Source organism: Pteropus medius, unplaced genomic scaffold (genome assembly GCF_902729225.1).
Source record: "Pteropus medius unplaced genomic scaffold, Ma_sr-lr_union100, whole genome shotgun sequence".
NCBI classification, from domain to species: domain Eukaryota; kingdom Metazoa; phylum Chordata; class Mammalia; order Chiroptera; family Pteropodidae; genus Pteropus; species Pteropus medius.
In genome coordinates this window covers 14,725,524-14,738,355 of record NW_024349225.1, presented here as the reverse complement: position 1 = coordinate 14,738,355, position 12,832 = coordinate 14,725,524, and the positions used below count along the sequence as shown (strand labels likewise).

At 40.9% G+C, this 12,832-nt stretch overlaps 2 protein-coding genes across 2 annotated transcripts in view; both read right to left on the bottom strand.

Moving 5' to 3' along the window:
• ADCY10 (adenylate cyclase 10) overlaps positions 1-5,441 on the bottom strand; it is a 51,369-nt gene extending 45,928 nt beyond the window's left edge. Inside the window, exon 1 of the mRNA XM_039881531.1 lies at positions 3,499-5,441. The gene's annotated coding sequence lies outside the window, so the exon portion shown is untranslated. The remainder of the gene's footprint in view (positions 1-3,498) is intronic.
• An 843-nt stretch (positions 5,442-6,284) lies between these two features.
• MPC2 (mitochondrial pyruvate carrier 2) overlaps positions 6,285-12,832 on the bottom strand; it is a 16,261-nt gene continuing 9,713 nt past the window's right edge. The window contains exons 3-5 of the mRNA XM_039881530.1: positions 8,655-8,739; positions 8,069-8,180; positions 6,285-6,600 (exon numbers count right to left, since the gene is read on the bottom strand). Coding sequence (XP_039737464.1) covers positions 6,564-6,600; positions 8,069-8,180; positions 8,655-8,739 — 234 coding nt within the window. The 3' untranslated portion in view covers positions 6,285-6,563. The remainder of the gene's footprint in view (positions 6,601-8,068; positions 8,181-8,654; positions 8,740-12,832) is intronic.

Here is a 12,832-nt window from a genome sequence, read left to right as displayed (position 1 = left end):
CAGTGGCTTGAAATAACAAAGGCTTGTTCCTTGTTCATCTTTTACTCATGTTACACGGCCATCGTGGGTTGACTGAGACTCTACTCTGTTGTTGCCTTCACTTTAGGACCCAGGCTGGGACATTCTGGCTGCCAAGATGGTGGGAAAAGCAGACTCATTCTCAAAGTGTTCTCCCAGAAGTGACATATTTCACTTCCACTCCCGTGACATTGGCCATAGCAAGTTACGCAGACACATTTAATTTCAAGTAGGTGGGGAAGTACAATCCCATGGGCAGTGGGTGAGCGAGCACAGCCTCAGTTGTCATCATACTCAATAATAGGTGAGCATTTAGATTGGCAAGAGGTGATTAAAAGGAGTCAAAATGTATTCAAAGCCAAATAGTGAACTAGCCTGATTTCCTTTTTTGAAGAGTTATTAAACTTTTACATCAAGAGAATGCTACAGACGAGGCATTTGGCTAAACTTCTCACATCCTCACGGATAAGATACAAAGTTGGAAGAGTGATGAGAATGCAGTTAGCTGGTTAACAGCCCTTAAGGGGACTGGTTTTTCTGTCCTTGTGTCCGCTCAAAGGGAAGCCTTCACAGGCATGCTAGAGGCCTTAGACAAAACTGGAAGGAGAGCACAGGTATTGAGCGACCCAGTCGGGATCGCGAAGTACCTTAATCGACTGAAATAACAATGACATTGCAGAAGGATAAATGCAAAGTGCTGTATTTAGAATTCTAACAAAATCAAGTGTGTACGCATGTGATGCGGAAAACTAGATTTACTACAAATCCAATGCTATCTTTTAAAAAAACTCCGGTATTGAAGCATAACATGCAGAAAAAATGCACAATTCCTAAGTGTGCAGCTTGCTGAATTATTATGAAGTGAGCCAATCCACATGATCCCTACTCACTTCAAGAAAGAACTTCGCCAGCCCTGTAGACGCTCCTTTCCCGCTGTCTCCCGGCCACTTCTCCCGAAGGTGGCCTCTCTCCAGATTTCTACCACCGTTGATCTGTGGGTTGTTTCCAGTCTTAGACTATCAGGCTCAGTGTTGCTAAGAACATCCTTGACCATGTGTTTGGTGAACAGATGTACGCTTTTTGCTTGAGGATAGAGCTAGGAGTGGACTAGCTGGGGCGTCGGACACACACATATACTGCACTTTAGTAGATTCTGCTAGTTTTCCAAAGTGGTTGTACCAATTTACACCCCATAAGCAAGATATGAGAGTTCAGAAGCTCTATATCCCAGGTGACACTTGCCATCGTCACTTTTGACATTTTAGCCACCTCGATAGGTAGGTTCCCTGGTGTTACTGACGAAATTAAGCACCTCTTCATACGTTTATGGGCCATTTGGATGCAATGCAATCTTAAGGTACATGGCAGTGTTCAAATCTGATCCCGCGGATCGAATCTGATCCAGGGCATCGGGGTTAGTTCTGCCTCTTTTATTGGAAGTTCGCTGACCATCGAAAGTGAGGAATAACGGGAGAGATTGGAAATGTGAAGTCAGGAGATGATGACATTTGGGTGAAAATACTAGTTGTCTTCAGATATTCGAACTGAAATGTGAGAGTTAGGAGACCTAGTCCCTGGGCAAAGTCTAACACGTTTAACAAAATAACTCCCCTGCTTTCTCCTCAGGTAGGGATTGTGTTTGGTCAGCAAGAATGTGGTTCATGAGAGGGTTGAAGACTGAAAGCTGTTTTTTCCCTTTAGATGTCTTTACCTCTTCAGCGCATAACAGATAATTTTGTTATTCTGGTTTCCCATCTACATTTCTCATCGTAACCTCCAAAGGCATCTCCTTCTGTTGCCCACCAAGCGTAAACTTAGAAATATAGGCCCAAGTCCTCCGATCGCCTTATTTAAACCCGGGGAGTGGGTGAGCATTCATTTAATTCACCTTTCTGCTACACCACCTCTGCACCCCGGCAGGCGGATAGGTATGCAGCCACCTCCAGGAAATTCAGTACTTCCTAAGACCGCCCAGTTTGACCGTTCTTCCTTACGCCATTTAAATTGGCCTCCCTGTGATTGTTAGCCATGGATCCGAGCTGATCCTTTCGGAGAAAAATCTAACCCATTTCCCACACTGAGTTAAAACTAAAGCCAAACAGAGTGTACTGTGCATGTGAGGAGGGTGTGACGCTGCAGAGATCGAAGGGGCTGGCAGTAGGGTTGCTAGAAGAACACCCATAAAAAGATAATAGAAATTTCCTGTTTTAGAAGACAGTCTCTTTCAACTTCTGCAACGTGAGAAAATGATGAATGATGTGACACATACCACATGGTGATTATAATGTCCTAAGACCTTTTTATGTGAAGCATTTCCCACAGGTTGCCTCTAAACAGCACTGCGAGGCAGGCCTGATCAGCTGAATGGAGGTCTACCATTTCACGGGTACAGAAACTGAAGCTCAGATTAATTTGCTGTAGGTCACACGGCTGCAAAGCCCAGGTCTGTGAGATTTGAGCCCATGTTCTCTCCGCTACTCCACGCGACACCCCATTTGTGTATGTTTTGTGGCACTGTGGGGATGTTTATGACCTCGACAAAATATGTATTTAATTTTAGCACACGTTTGATGCATGTCAACAGTATCGCCATCAAGTATTTGGCCAACTCACTCGCAGTCAAGGACAGAGCACAAAGAGGGCATGGGCCCTGAGGAAGCAGGAAGCATCTGGGGCTGAGGCTGCCCAGAAGAGAGCAAGAACGAGCAAGTGGACGGCACCCCAAAGAGACAGCAGCGGTTCCCTGGGTGAAGGAGTGTGTCCGGGCTTTCGTTCTGCCTAAAGAAAACTCAGCAGAATCCCAAAATGAAAATGAAATAGCAATCGTATTCACTATCGTTTCTCTAAATAGTTCTAGAAACTTCTAAAAGATTTTTCATCCAGTTTTTCACCGATGTGTAAAATAAGGTTTAATGAGTCCCAAAAAAGTGGTACTCGGAACTTAAAAAGGATAATGTCATCTGTCAGGAAACCTTGCCGTAACACTCCAACCACGGCAATTTTTCCTCTGAGCTATTAGGGCGCTTACTGTCTATAAACATCTGTGCCTCATTTTCTATTTAAATATCCTTGAATATCTATTGATCTGTTTACGTCTTCCTTTGCACCATAAGCTTCTGTTTTATAGATCATGTTCTCTCCAGCTTTGTTTCCCCCATGGCAGCCTCCTAGCCCTCCCTTCACACAGTAAGCACTTGCCATTTGATGACTGATAAGTAGGATGTCACGTGAGAAGCCGCAGAAGAGAAGTAAACTAACACTAAGCTAGAAAGACCGTGCATCCAGGATAAATAGCATGAGACAACATTTACGCTTCAAGCTTCTAACTTCACTTCCAAGACTGACACAGAGATCTAAGTTGAAACTCGATTTCTAACCCAAGAGAAGTGTTTCCCACTTTCAACACCTGGCATCTTCCCAGAGGGCTGCCCTGCGACCATTCTTCCCATTCTTCCCTCTGAGACGCCTACTTCCACATACCTCCTCCTCCTCTAAGGCAGAGGAGAGCCAGAGCCTCAATCAGGGACTAGATCTTTCAAGAGTGCAGAGAACAGGAAAATGGGCTGGGTGACATTATTCTGAAGACGGCACAGGTATGATGTCTGTGGATAGCTCACCCATAAAATGACAGTTTTGTCTAAAAGCCGTTTTCCTGGCCACGCCCTCATCAGAAGCTCATTGTTTCATGTGCGCTGTCTAGGATTCTGATTGGCTGGCACTGCCCTGCCTCCCCTCCCCCGCCAGTCCCAGAGGCCTAGTGCTCATGCCTGGACGTGCTGTTTCAGGTTCTCTTGTCTGTATGTGTGGGGTAAGGGTCAGTGAAATCAGGCAACAGTTGGCAGGTGACCATCATAATGACAAGTGTCTCTTGAGCAAGCAAACGCCCAGTGTTGGTCAATAATGATTTTGGCCTTTCCCGGGGCCTATGAAATTTACCAGTTGCAATGCACTCAGTACTTAGCTTAAGGGATTTTTGTGAAGTAAATGTTTGACCTGTCCTGACTGGCCAAGTGCATAGTCCCAACCAAATTGACCCCAAGATAACTCGCAACCCCATGTGGTACTAGAGTTTCTTAACCCAATGTGACACTGGCGAAATGTGTTTTCAGAAGGTGAGATATTTTCTAGCTGTTCATATGTGTATTACAACTACAGTTAACATTTAATGACCCACGTAAAACTGGCATTTAAAAAACAACCGAAAAAGCAAGCGAACCTCCTCGAATAAAGCCCAGCCCTGTAACTAAATTTACTGTGTGTTTCGAAATGTTGTAAAACACAGTTGACTTAAAGGAGGGAGAAAGGGCTCAATTAATGATGTTTCTGAGTGAATTTACTGGTGTTGTGAAAACCAGTCTTGATATAAGTAGAATCATATCTCATAATTAAGCAGACCCCCTGGGGAGAAGCCAGTCTTAATAAACGCCAGAGCTTTCTATTTCTGTGTCATTGCATGAGCAAGCTCCCGCAGACACGGCTTTGCTCTAGCGAGAGGAACGTGGGCGTTGAGGTCGATCTGTTAAGATTCGACCTTTCACTGTCATTCTAAGGACTGAAAAAAGACAGTGTTTACTGTGGAGAAACAGCAGCATCCATGCACCTCGGACCGCTGCTTCCCTGAAACGAGTGCCAAGCCACAGAAAAAGTTAGATTAAGAATTTACCTCTTACTGAGTGAGCATTCTCCGCCCTGCCTCTGGGATCCCAACCCACGCAGCTGGTTTCCTGCTTTAACCTGTGAAAGCTTCAAGAGTTCCAGTAGTTATTACATCAGAAGGTGTACACATAGTTAACGCGGTATATCCTCTCTGCAGCTAAATCAAAACTTCCTTTGTCTAAGAAAGTACTCTCCGGGTCTACCTTCAATTACTAAGCTCATCATTTTCTAAAACTCTCCATCTATTTAACACCCATCATGGACCAGGCACCGATTAAACCATCTTGATTGATCTTTACAACAATCGTACGAAGTACGTGCTATTTCCACTCTGAAAATACTAAAGCTCGGAGACAAGGGTTAACAAGGTCTCACAGTTAATGTGTACGTGGCAGCTGAGCTGAAGCCCAGGCCCGGCGACCTGGCATTGAGGAGAGGATGTAGTCAGTAAGGCAAAATTCAGCCCAACTAGACTGACCAAGTGAGCTGTACTATTATGAAAGGTATTCTTATCAAGCTCAGTACCTACACTGGAGGACTTCCAGTACATAAATTCTTCTAAGTTTTTGAGAATAGGGGGTGAAATTGATCACTGGACTATGTGTCCCAAGAGGTAGCGAGAGTTTTTGATTGGATATGTGTTAAGGTCATTTAATTTTTAAGATTCGGTAATGGGATGGATGAGTTTTGGGGCAGAAAGGAAGCATGAGATGGTTTGTCAATGGAACTTCTGAGAACCGAGAGGATTATCTGTGGTTGCATTTAAATGCTACAACTAATTTCCATGGGTGGGTGGGGGTGGGGGTGGAGGGCTTAGAGAACAGGTAGAGAGAGAGTGTCCTGGTCAAGATGTATAGAGTAGAAATATATTATATTTTTAAATAAAAATATTCTAGAGATAAATAAAAAGTAGTGAGAGAGAGAGAGAGAGAGGGAGGGAGGGACAGAGACAGAGAAAGAGAGAACACCCATATAAGAAAGAGCATGTTTTAATGAAAGGGAATAAAAAACCAATTCAAAACATACATTTTAATTAACTTTTTTGTGTCTATGGCATATTTCATCATAGATGCTTTTCCTAACTGTCAAACCCCAGGAAACACACACATGTGTATGCACACACGAGCCAAACTAACTGAACAGTGCGACTTATAAAAATAAAGCGTACGAATTTGGCCCTCAAGTACATCTCCACTTTTGCTAATGTCAAATCCTCTAATCTTTCCTCCTCAAAGATGGACTACGTCGAAGGGGTAAAGAAGAAAGTGCAAGGTTTTCAACTGCTAATTGCTGAATTTTGATTGTTACATTTTTATTGAAAGAGTTCTTTTGTCACTTGCTTTGGCAAATTCAGAAAGAACTTACTTTGCTGATTCCTCTGGCTACGGTTCTAACCAGGACAGGCTTTACCAGGATTTTCAGAAGAAAGCTCTGCACACCAATTGGAGCTCAAGTCCAAAAGACTGTTAATTATTTCTCGTATGCGGTAATCTATGTCTTCACTGTGCAGCAGATGACTTAACCTTTCAACTATCTTTTGACTCGACTGAATGTGTGTGCTCCTATATGCACACACTTTGGACGGCTAGAATAGAAGGAGGCCAGGGGCATGTCTGAGCAAGTAGGATTTATTACGGGCAAACAGCAGGGGAAAATGTTACTAATATCCACAGATAAGTTCCTTAAGTCATGTGTAAAGAGACACTGCTATTAAAAATGTGCTTTATTTCTTGCTGAATCAAGTACTAGCTCCCAATTAAATGAGAATTTTTTATGCCTTCCAATTGTTAGCACAGTTAGCATCACTTTACCAACAACCAAACAATAAATCAAACTAGGTCTTAGTGGTTCTGTCCACATCTAGGTTGTTTGAGTGATCAAGAGCTCTTTTATTTGTTTGCTTTAGCTTTCAATTCTTGGTTATACCTACAAAGAAAACAGAGAAAAAGAATCATGAATCACAACAGATAAATGTATAATAAGAAGGGAATGACAAGCATATTCCATCTCTTCTTTTTCACTAGTCCAGAGACTTTATACTTGTAAATACAATCTTTCCAGGGCCTTATAGATAGATAGAAATAAGCAGAAGGGAAAGTGACTCAAGAACTTTATTTGCATCTGGCTTCTAACTGCCCGAAAATTTTAACAACTTAACTGAGATATAGTTTCCTGTACAAAAGCATTATTTTAATGAATATTTTCATTCTTGAACTATACAAGAGTATGACAAACATGTGAACATATGTATGAAATTTAGCAAAACATGGTCATCTAGATCTTTCTTGAGAATAAATTCAACTAGGAAGAGATCCTGGTCTAATCACTAAAAATAAAATATACTCCTTTGATGCAGGAAGGCTACTGGGTTAACAAGATGTAAACACACGTTTATTGAAGCTAAGGACTCTATTTCCAATTCTCATTAATCCAAAGAAGAATGAGCTGCAAAGCCACAGAGTCGTTCTCTTTTAAAATGCCCTGAACTTCAGTGACTGTTCTTCCCAGCTTACAGCGGAGTGCAGAATAGTACATGTGCAGGCAGAACGCCTTCCGTGGAGCCTCCCATACCTCCTGATTGCAAATACTGGACAGCGTTTTCCTAAATGCTCAAGTCTAATATTTGTATTTCTAACTGAATTTCTCAATCTACTATTATAACTGAGAGATGCCAAAAATCCTTTTGTCAAACTGTATCTGAATTTCTGATGTCAGAAAAAATAGTTCTGAATATGGCACTTAGCATCCTCTTAGTTCTGCTTTCATGAGTTAACATAAGGTAAAGATGAGATGGTGCATGAGAAAACTACTTTGTGAATAAATAGGCGCTAAAATGTGAGGCGCACTGTAGAGTACGAGAGTTGTTTATTCACCTGTCCATTATGTGCTAGACAATTATAAAAGAGTTAATTATAAAGCTGCTAGTTAGATGAGCTCATCGCAGTGTTAGCCACTCACTGACAAACATGTTAAGTACCGAGTGAGCAGGTTCACCTTTCCAGAGCTCGTGGAGCCCTTCCCAAGGAAACCCGCGGTCTCGCTCTAAACGTCATCTCCAATGCGTTTTAGTCCCACTTTATCATACACAGCTGAGAGGAGTGATAAAAGGCTCATGCAGAAAGTTACTTAGGATATCATCAATTGTATGATTTCTTAATAAGACGTTCTATGAAAGTGCTATACATGTAGATAATACAAAGATTTATAACCTAGGTAAGGTAATAAAATGCTTGATACTTTTAACTTAACTTAAACCTCGAGACTTTTCTAGAAAGGTGAAATTTCTGCTTCAGGTACATCCCACCTTAGTATCACACACGAATCTTAAAAAAAAGAAAAGCGCTGCCGTGGGGTGGCGTCTGAGGCCGGCGTTCTCAGGCCCTCGCTCGCTTACCTCCAGATACGGAAGAGCTGGGAGGCGCCCGCTGTCCCGACGAAGAAATTAACAGCAAACAGACTCCAGTTTTTCGGAATAATTACAAGCGAGTATCTTGACCAAATTAACCCTGGTGAAGCAAAGTGTTTTTTAAAGCATAGGTATTGCAGTGCTATCTTATCTGAACATTGAATATTCGTGTAAAACAATTATAAATAAGACTATGGCAACATAAGGCAGGATAAAGGACAGAGAAAAGCTATACTCTGAGTCTTTAATAAAATTGCCATAATTCAGTGTTACATAAAATACTCAGTTCCTACATCAAAGAGAAATCTTTATAGGGCAAATAAATATTAATTGGAACTTTTCCCCCTACTTATAAAAATACGCTCATGGCAAAAACTTGAAAAACAAGAACGCATGCAGATACTTATTCATAGTAATCCTCTGTCTTCTCCATCTACAATCTAATAAGTCCCTAGAGCATCTCATTCCTGTGTGTGTGTATTTCAAACATTAAGTTGTTAAAGAAATTGATGTAAAATAAAGCAAAACTCATGACTATCCTACATGGAACATGAAAGATACTCATTTAATTTACCTGTAGCCATCAAAACAGCAGATTGCCCTGTGCTGAGTTTTTCTGCGGGTCTGGCCATGTCAGCTAATCCAGCACACACCAATCCCTGGAAATACACAGTAACACACAGAAAGGAAGAAAGCGTCGTGTCAGGTAATGGTTCTGAACTTTAAATAAAACACAAAGCTATTTAAGAGGTTTCCACAGGATAGTGGCGATAATTTTAGTATCCATGCATTCAGAAAACGTATATCATGACACAAAGCTACGACGAATTCGGGAATGCTTTTTAAATGCCTTCTCTTCCGTTAAGCACGTTAAGCAGCAGCCTGACACATCTGAAAATCGGCAGCGTCTGTGTGTCTGTTCCACGAGCACTTCTTTCGCATGTGAATTTATATATCCTCTATCCACGTGGGAACTACCGGCGTGGAGGATGCCCGAAAACTAAGGTAATTTGTGTCGAGTCCTCCTTTCGTGTCTCTTTTTAAAAGTGGAAGTATTGAAAAAGCTCTGTTAGAACTTTAGTTTCTTGGTCAGGTCATTTTTATTTAATGTCGAAGTACGGATGGTCTATTCTTCTCTGCTGTGTTTTTAACACTTTTTCATGGAATCATCCCTCATACTCTCCTGTCGGCATCACTCACGTTTAGTAATGAGTCCGCACTAGAAAATTAATTATGCTACTCTTCTGAGATCAGGATACATAACAGAGTGATTTTTACTGATGGGAAATTCAAGCCTCCACCTACACGAAACAGCAGAGACTAACACAGAGAGCCCGCGCAGCCGTCACCAGTCCGTCGCCACTGCTGAGACCCTGCCACGCTGGCGTCACCTCTCTCCCCGCCTTCTCCCCTTTCCTTCAAGTACTTCAAATCAAATCCTAAATACGTCATTAGAGAATATGTTTTTAAGAAATTATTTTCTGGTTTTACTGAGTTACTTAAAGATGCTCGTGCACGCAAATATAAATCGGAAAGGGTTTTCCTCCTAAATAGAATACACATGTACTTGCAAATTTAAACACAGATTTCAATCAAATCCAAATGGTTTCGAATCAATGAAGTCAGTAGTCCAAGAAAGCAATGATTAAAAAAAGGGCGAAAGGTTAAATACCGGAGTATAACTAGGCAAACGGCGTCACCTTTCACTCACAGTCCGATCTCCCTCGCGAATGCTTCCTAACCACCCCTCCTCCAGCCCTTCCCGGGGCCCAGCGCACCGTTTCTCCGGTTCTCGTCTGTTAATTTGTCAGGGTGTAAAACTGCTTTGTAGAGGGGAAGAAAGGGACTGATTCCTACTATTATTCCGCAGGGTCCACACTGTACAGTTGACACTGTGGCCTGCTGAATAATCTCCGAAGACTACAGGCTGTATTTCAGCATTCTCTTTTGGAGGAAGTCAGTGGTGACGATTTCGTTTACGCTCACAGTATACACTTTGTTTTCCTGGACATGTAATTGTTCTCTTCCATGAAAGTCTTGAGCTCCCTTTGTCACGGTTCTAAAAAACCCTTTCTACTTCTACATTACTCTACCCTGGTGTAAATTATGTTAGAAAATCTCATTGTGAATCTAATCTCTGCCACTTACTAGCTGTGTGACTTTGGTCAAGTTACATAACACTTTGCCTTAAATTCCTCGTGTATAAAATGAGAATATTAATCGCTCCCCTTTGCAAAAGTGATATATGATTCCATGATATAATATGCTTTAAAAGTATTCAGCATAAAAGTATTTAGCAGTGTCTAGAAAGTATTATTAACAACAAAAATAATAGTAGCTTATATCTTTAAGGCTGCAGAGATAAAGGAATATCAGACTCTATATCCTTTCCCACATTACCAACCTCAGGGTAAGGGGCAGAAGTTCTGTGTTCCTTTTCATCTTTATTCTGAATTTTATTCAAATAATAGAACTGTAAATTTGAGGAGTGCTTAGAGTATACCACAAGATTATATACCACAGATAGGTATTAAAAATATGCATGGGTTATCCTGAAAATTTGATTTATTCCTTAGGAGAAAATACAAAAAATTAGCTACACCAAATGGTATGTATACTGCTCAAGAGTTAAGTATAACCCAGTCGGTACAAAAAGACTTTCAACAAAAACAAAGAAGCTCTCTTAACCGACCTCCGCGTAACAATCAGCCCCGGTTGGTCGACAATCTGCACTTCTCCTGTAAACAGGCTGATGAGCACCCGTGACACGGGGACGCTCACTGCTAGTGGGCTGTTTATTCTGTTGTCACCCACATGCTGCTTTGGTTCCACCAGCTGAGCTGCATTTTTATCAAGTCACCGTGTTTGTACTCAAACCTGTTTATGCCATTTTTATTTGTTATATAATTTAATGAACTACTAGGTAAACAGGTGAAATACAAAAAGTAAGTTGTTATTTCTATAAAAACTAAAGCGACTGTTTTGAAAAGACTGAATAAAGGCAAGTTGTTAAAACTTACTGTCAAATTTGCTTTGAACGAGACAGATATAAAAAAATTCGAGGGAAAGCCATAAAAATCCAGCAGGTTTCTCTTGCCATACTATTATGGAAGTGCCTATGAATTTGCTCTGCTTTAAAGAAAACTAAACTGGAAATCATATGGGAAGCATGATGGCATCATTCATCCAAGAGAGAAGATGTGAAACTCAAAATTAGTGGATCCATACATAAATAAAAGCTTTGGCCTTGAAGATGATTGGCAAATAAATATATATTTAAGGTATGTAGTATTGTTTTGAAGGTTATCCACTTTGACCTTTAGGATTATTTGGTTTCAATTAAAGTAGCTAAGAAGGACTCTATGGCAGAAGCAATTTTTGTGTGTTATGTATAGACTACCACAGATCAATTATCAAATGCTCTGGAAGAAGAAAACACATTAATATGCACAAAAAGTAAATACCTAACAAAAGAAGTCTCCCCGCCAGGGAACAAGACACGGAAGTTTCCATGGCTGTGCTGTCATCAGTAGACTCTGTTATGATTTCAACATGACCTTAAAATAGATGTTTTTAAAGGAGACAGTCAAGAGGACACTATGAGTGTCTAATACTGTCAGCTTTTCAAACACTGATGGACCAAATCAAAGAAACACAGAAGCTATTGATAAAATCAACGAACTGCTTAAATTGTGGCAAATTTGAGGTCAAAGGAGACCCCAAATTTATTGTAAATATAGATATATAATTGCTACATAATTTTATGTGTGGTAGAGAGAGAAGAGGAAGGAAGTATTCACAGACCTTCTATTAGTATGCGTTGTGGTTTCTTTTTTTGGCACACCATATTATTTTTGAAAGCTTAGAATATGAGCATAACCACCGAAAAGTAATATATTAAGCTTTTTTTTTAACTGACAGGACTTTTTCTCAATACACAAATATAAAAAAAGAACTGCTCTCTAGTTCTCTCTAAAATATAGCTCCCAGCCACTAATCTAATCTCGTCATGCTATAGCCGAGGATGTAAACTGGCAGGTTTAATTTGCCTAAGGCCTACAATTAAGGGATAGCCACCTCTAGCTGTAACATTCTCAACCACTAAGATTTACAATGGAATTTTTGAATTGTTCCAACAAATTTAAAATAGTACATTTAAGAGAATTATAATAGCCTACAATTCAACAACAAAAAACAACTTGATTAAAAAAACATGCAAAGGGCCTTAACAGGTTTTCCTCAAAGAAGGTAACCGAAAGGGTCCAAAAGCACATGAAAAGATGCTCAGCATAACTAATCGCATCAGGGAAATGCACATCAAACCCAGTAGTCCCCAACCTTTTTGGCGCCAGGGACTGGTGGCTGGAGGAATGGGGGGTGGAGTGGGAGGGATTTTGGGGACCCCTGATCAAAACCACAAAAAAAGTAGCACTTCACACCAAGTAGGATGGCTATTACGAAACAACAACAAAAGTAAGAAGTGTTGGCAGGACGTAGAGAAATTGGGACCTTGTTAATTGCTGGTGGGACTGTAAAACAGTGCAGCCACCGGGGAATCCGAGGGCAGTCGCTCAAAATATTAAATATAAAATTACCACACGATCCAACAATTCCCATTCTAGGTATACATCCAGAAGAACTGAAAGCAGAAACTGGGACAGATATCACCACTGCTCACCGCAGCATCACTCATAATGGCCGAACAGCGGGAGCAACTTGAGTATCCGTCGGCAGGTGAGTGGATATAAAAAC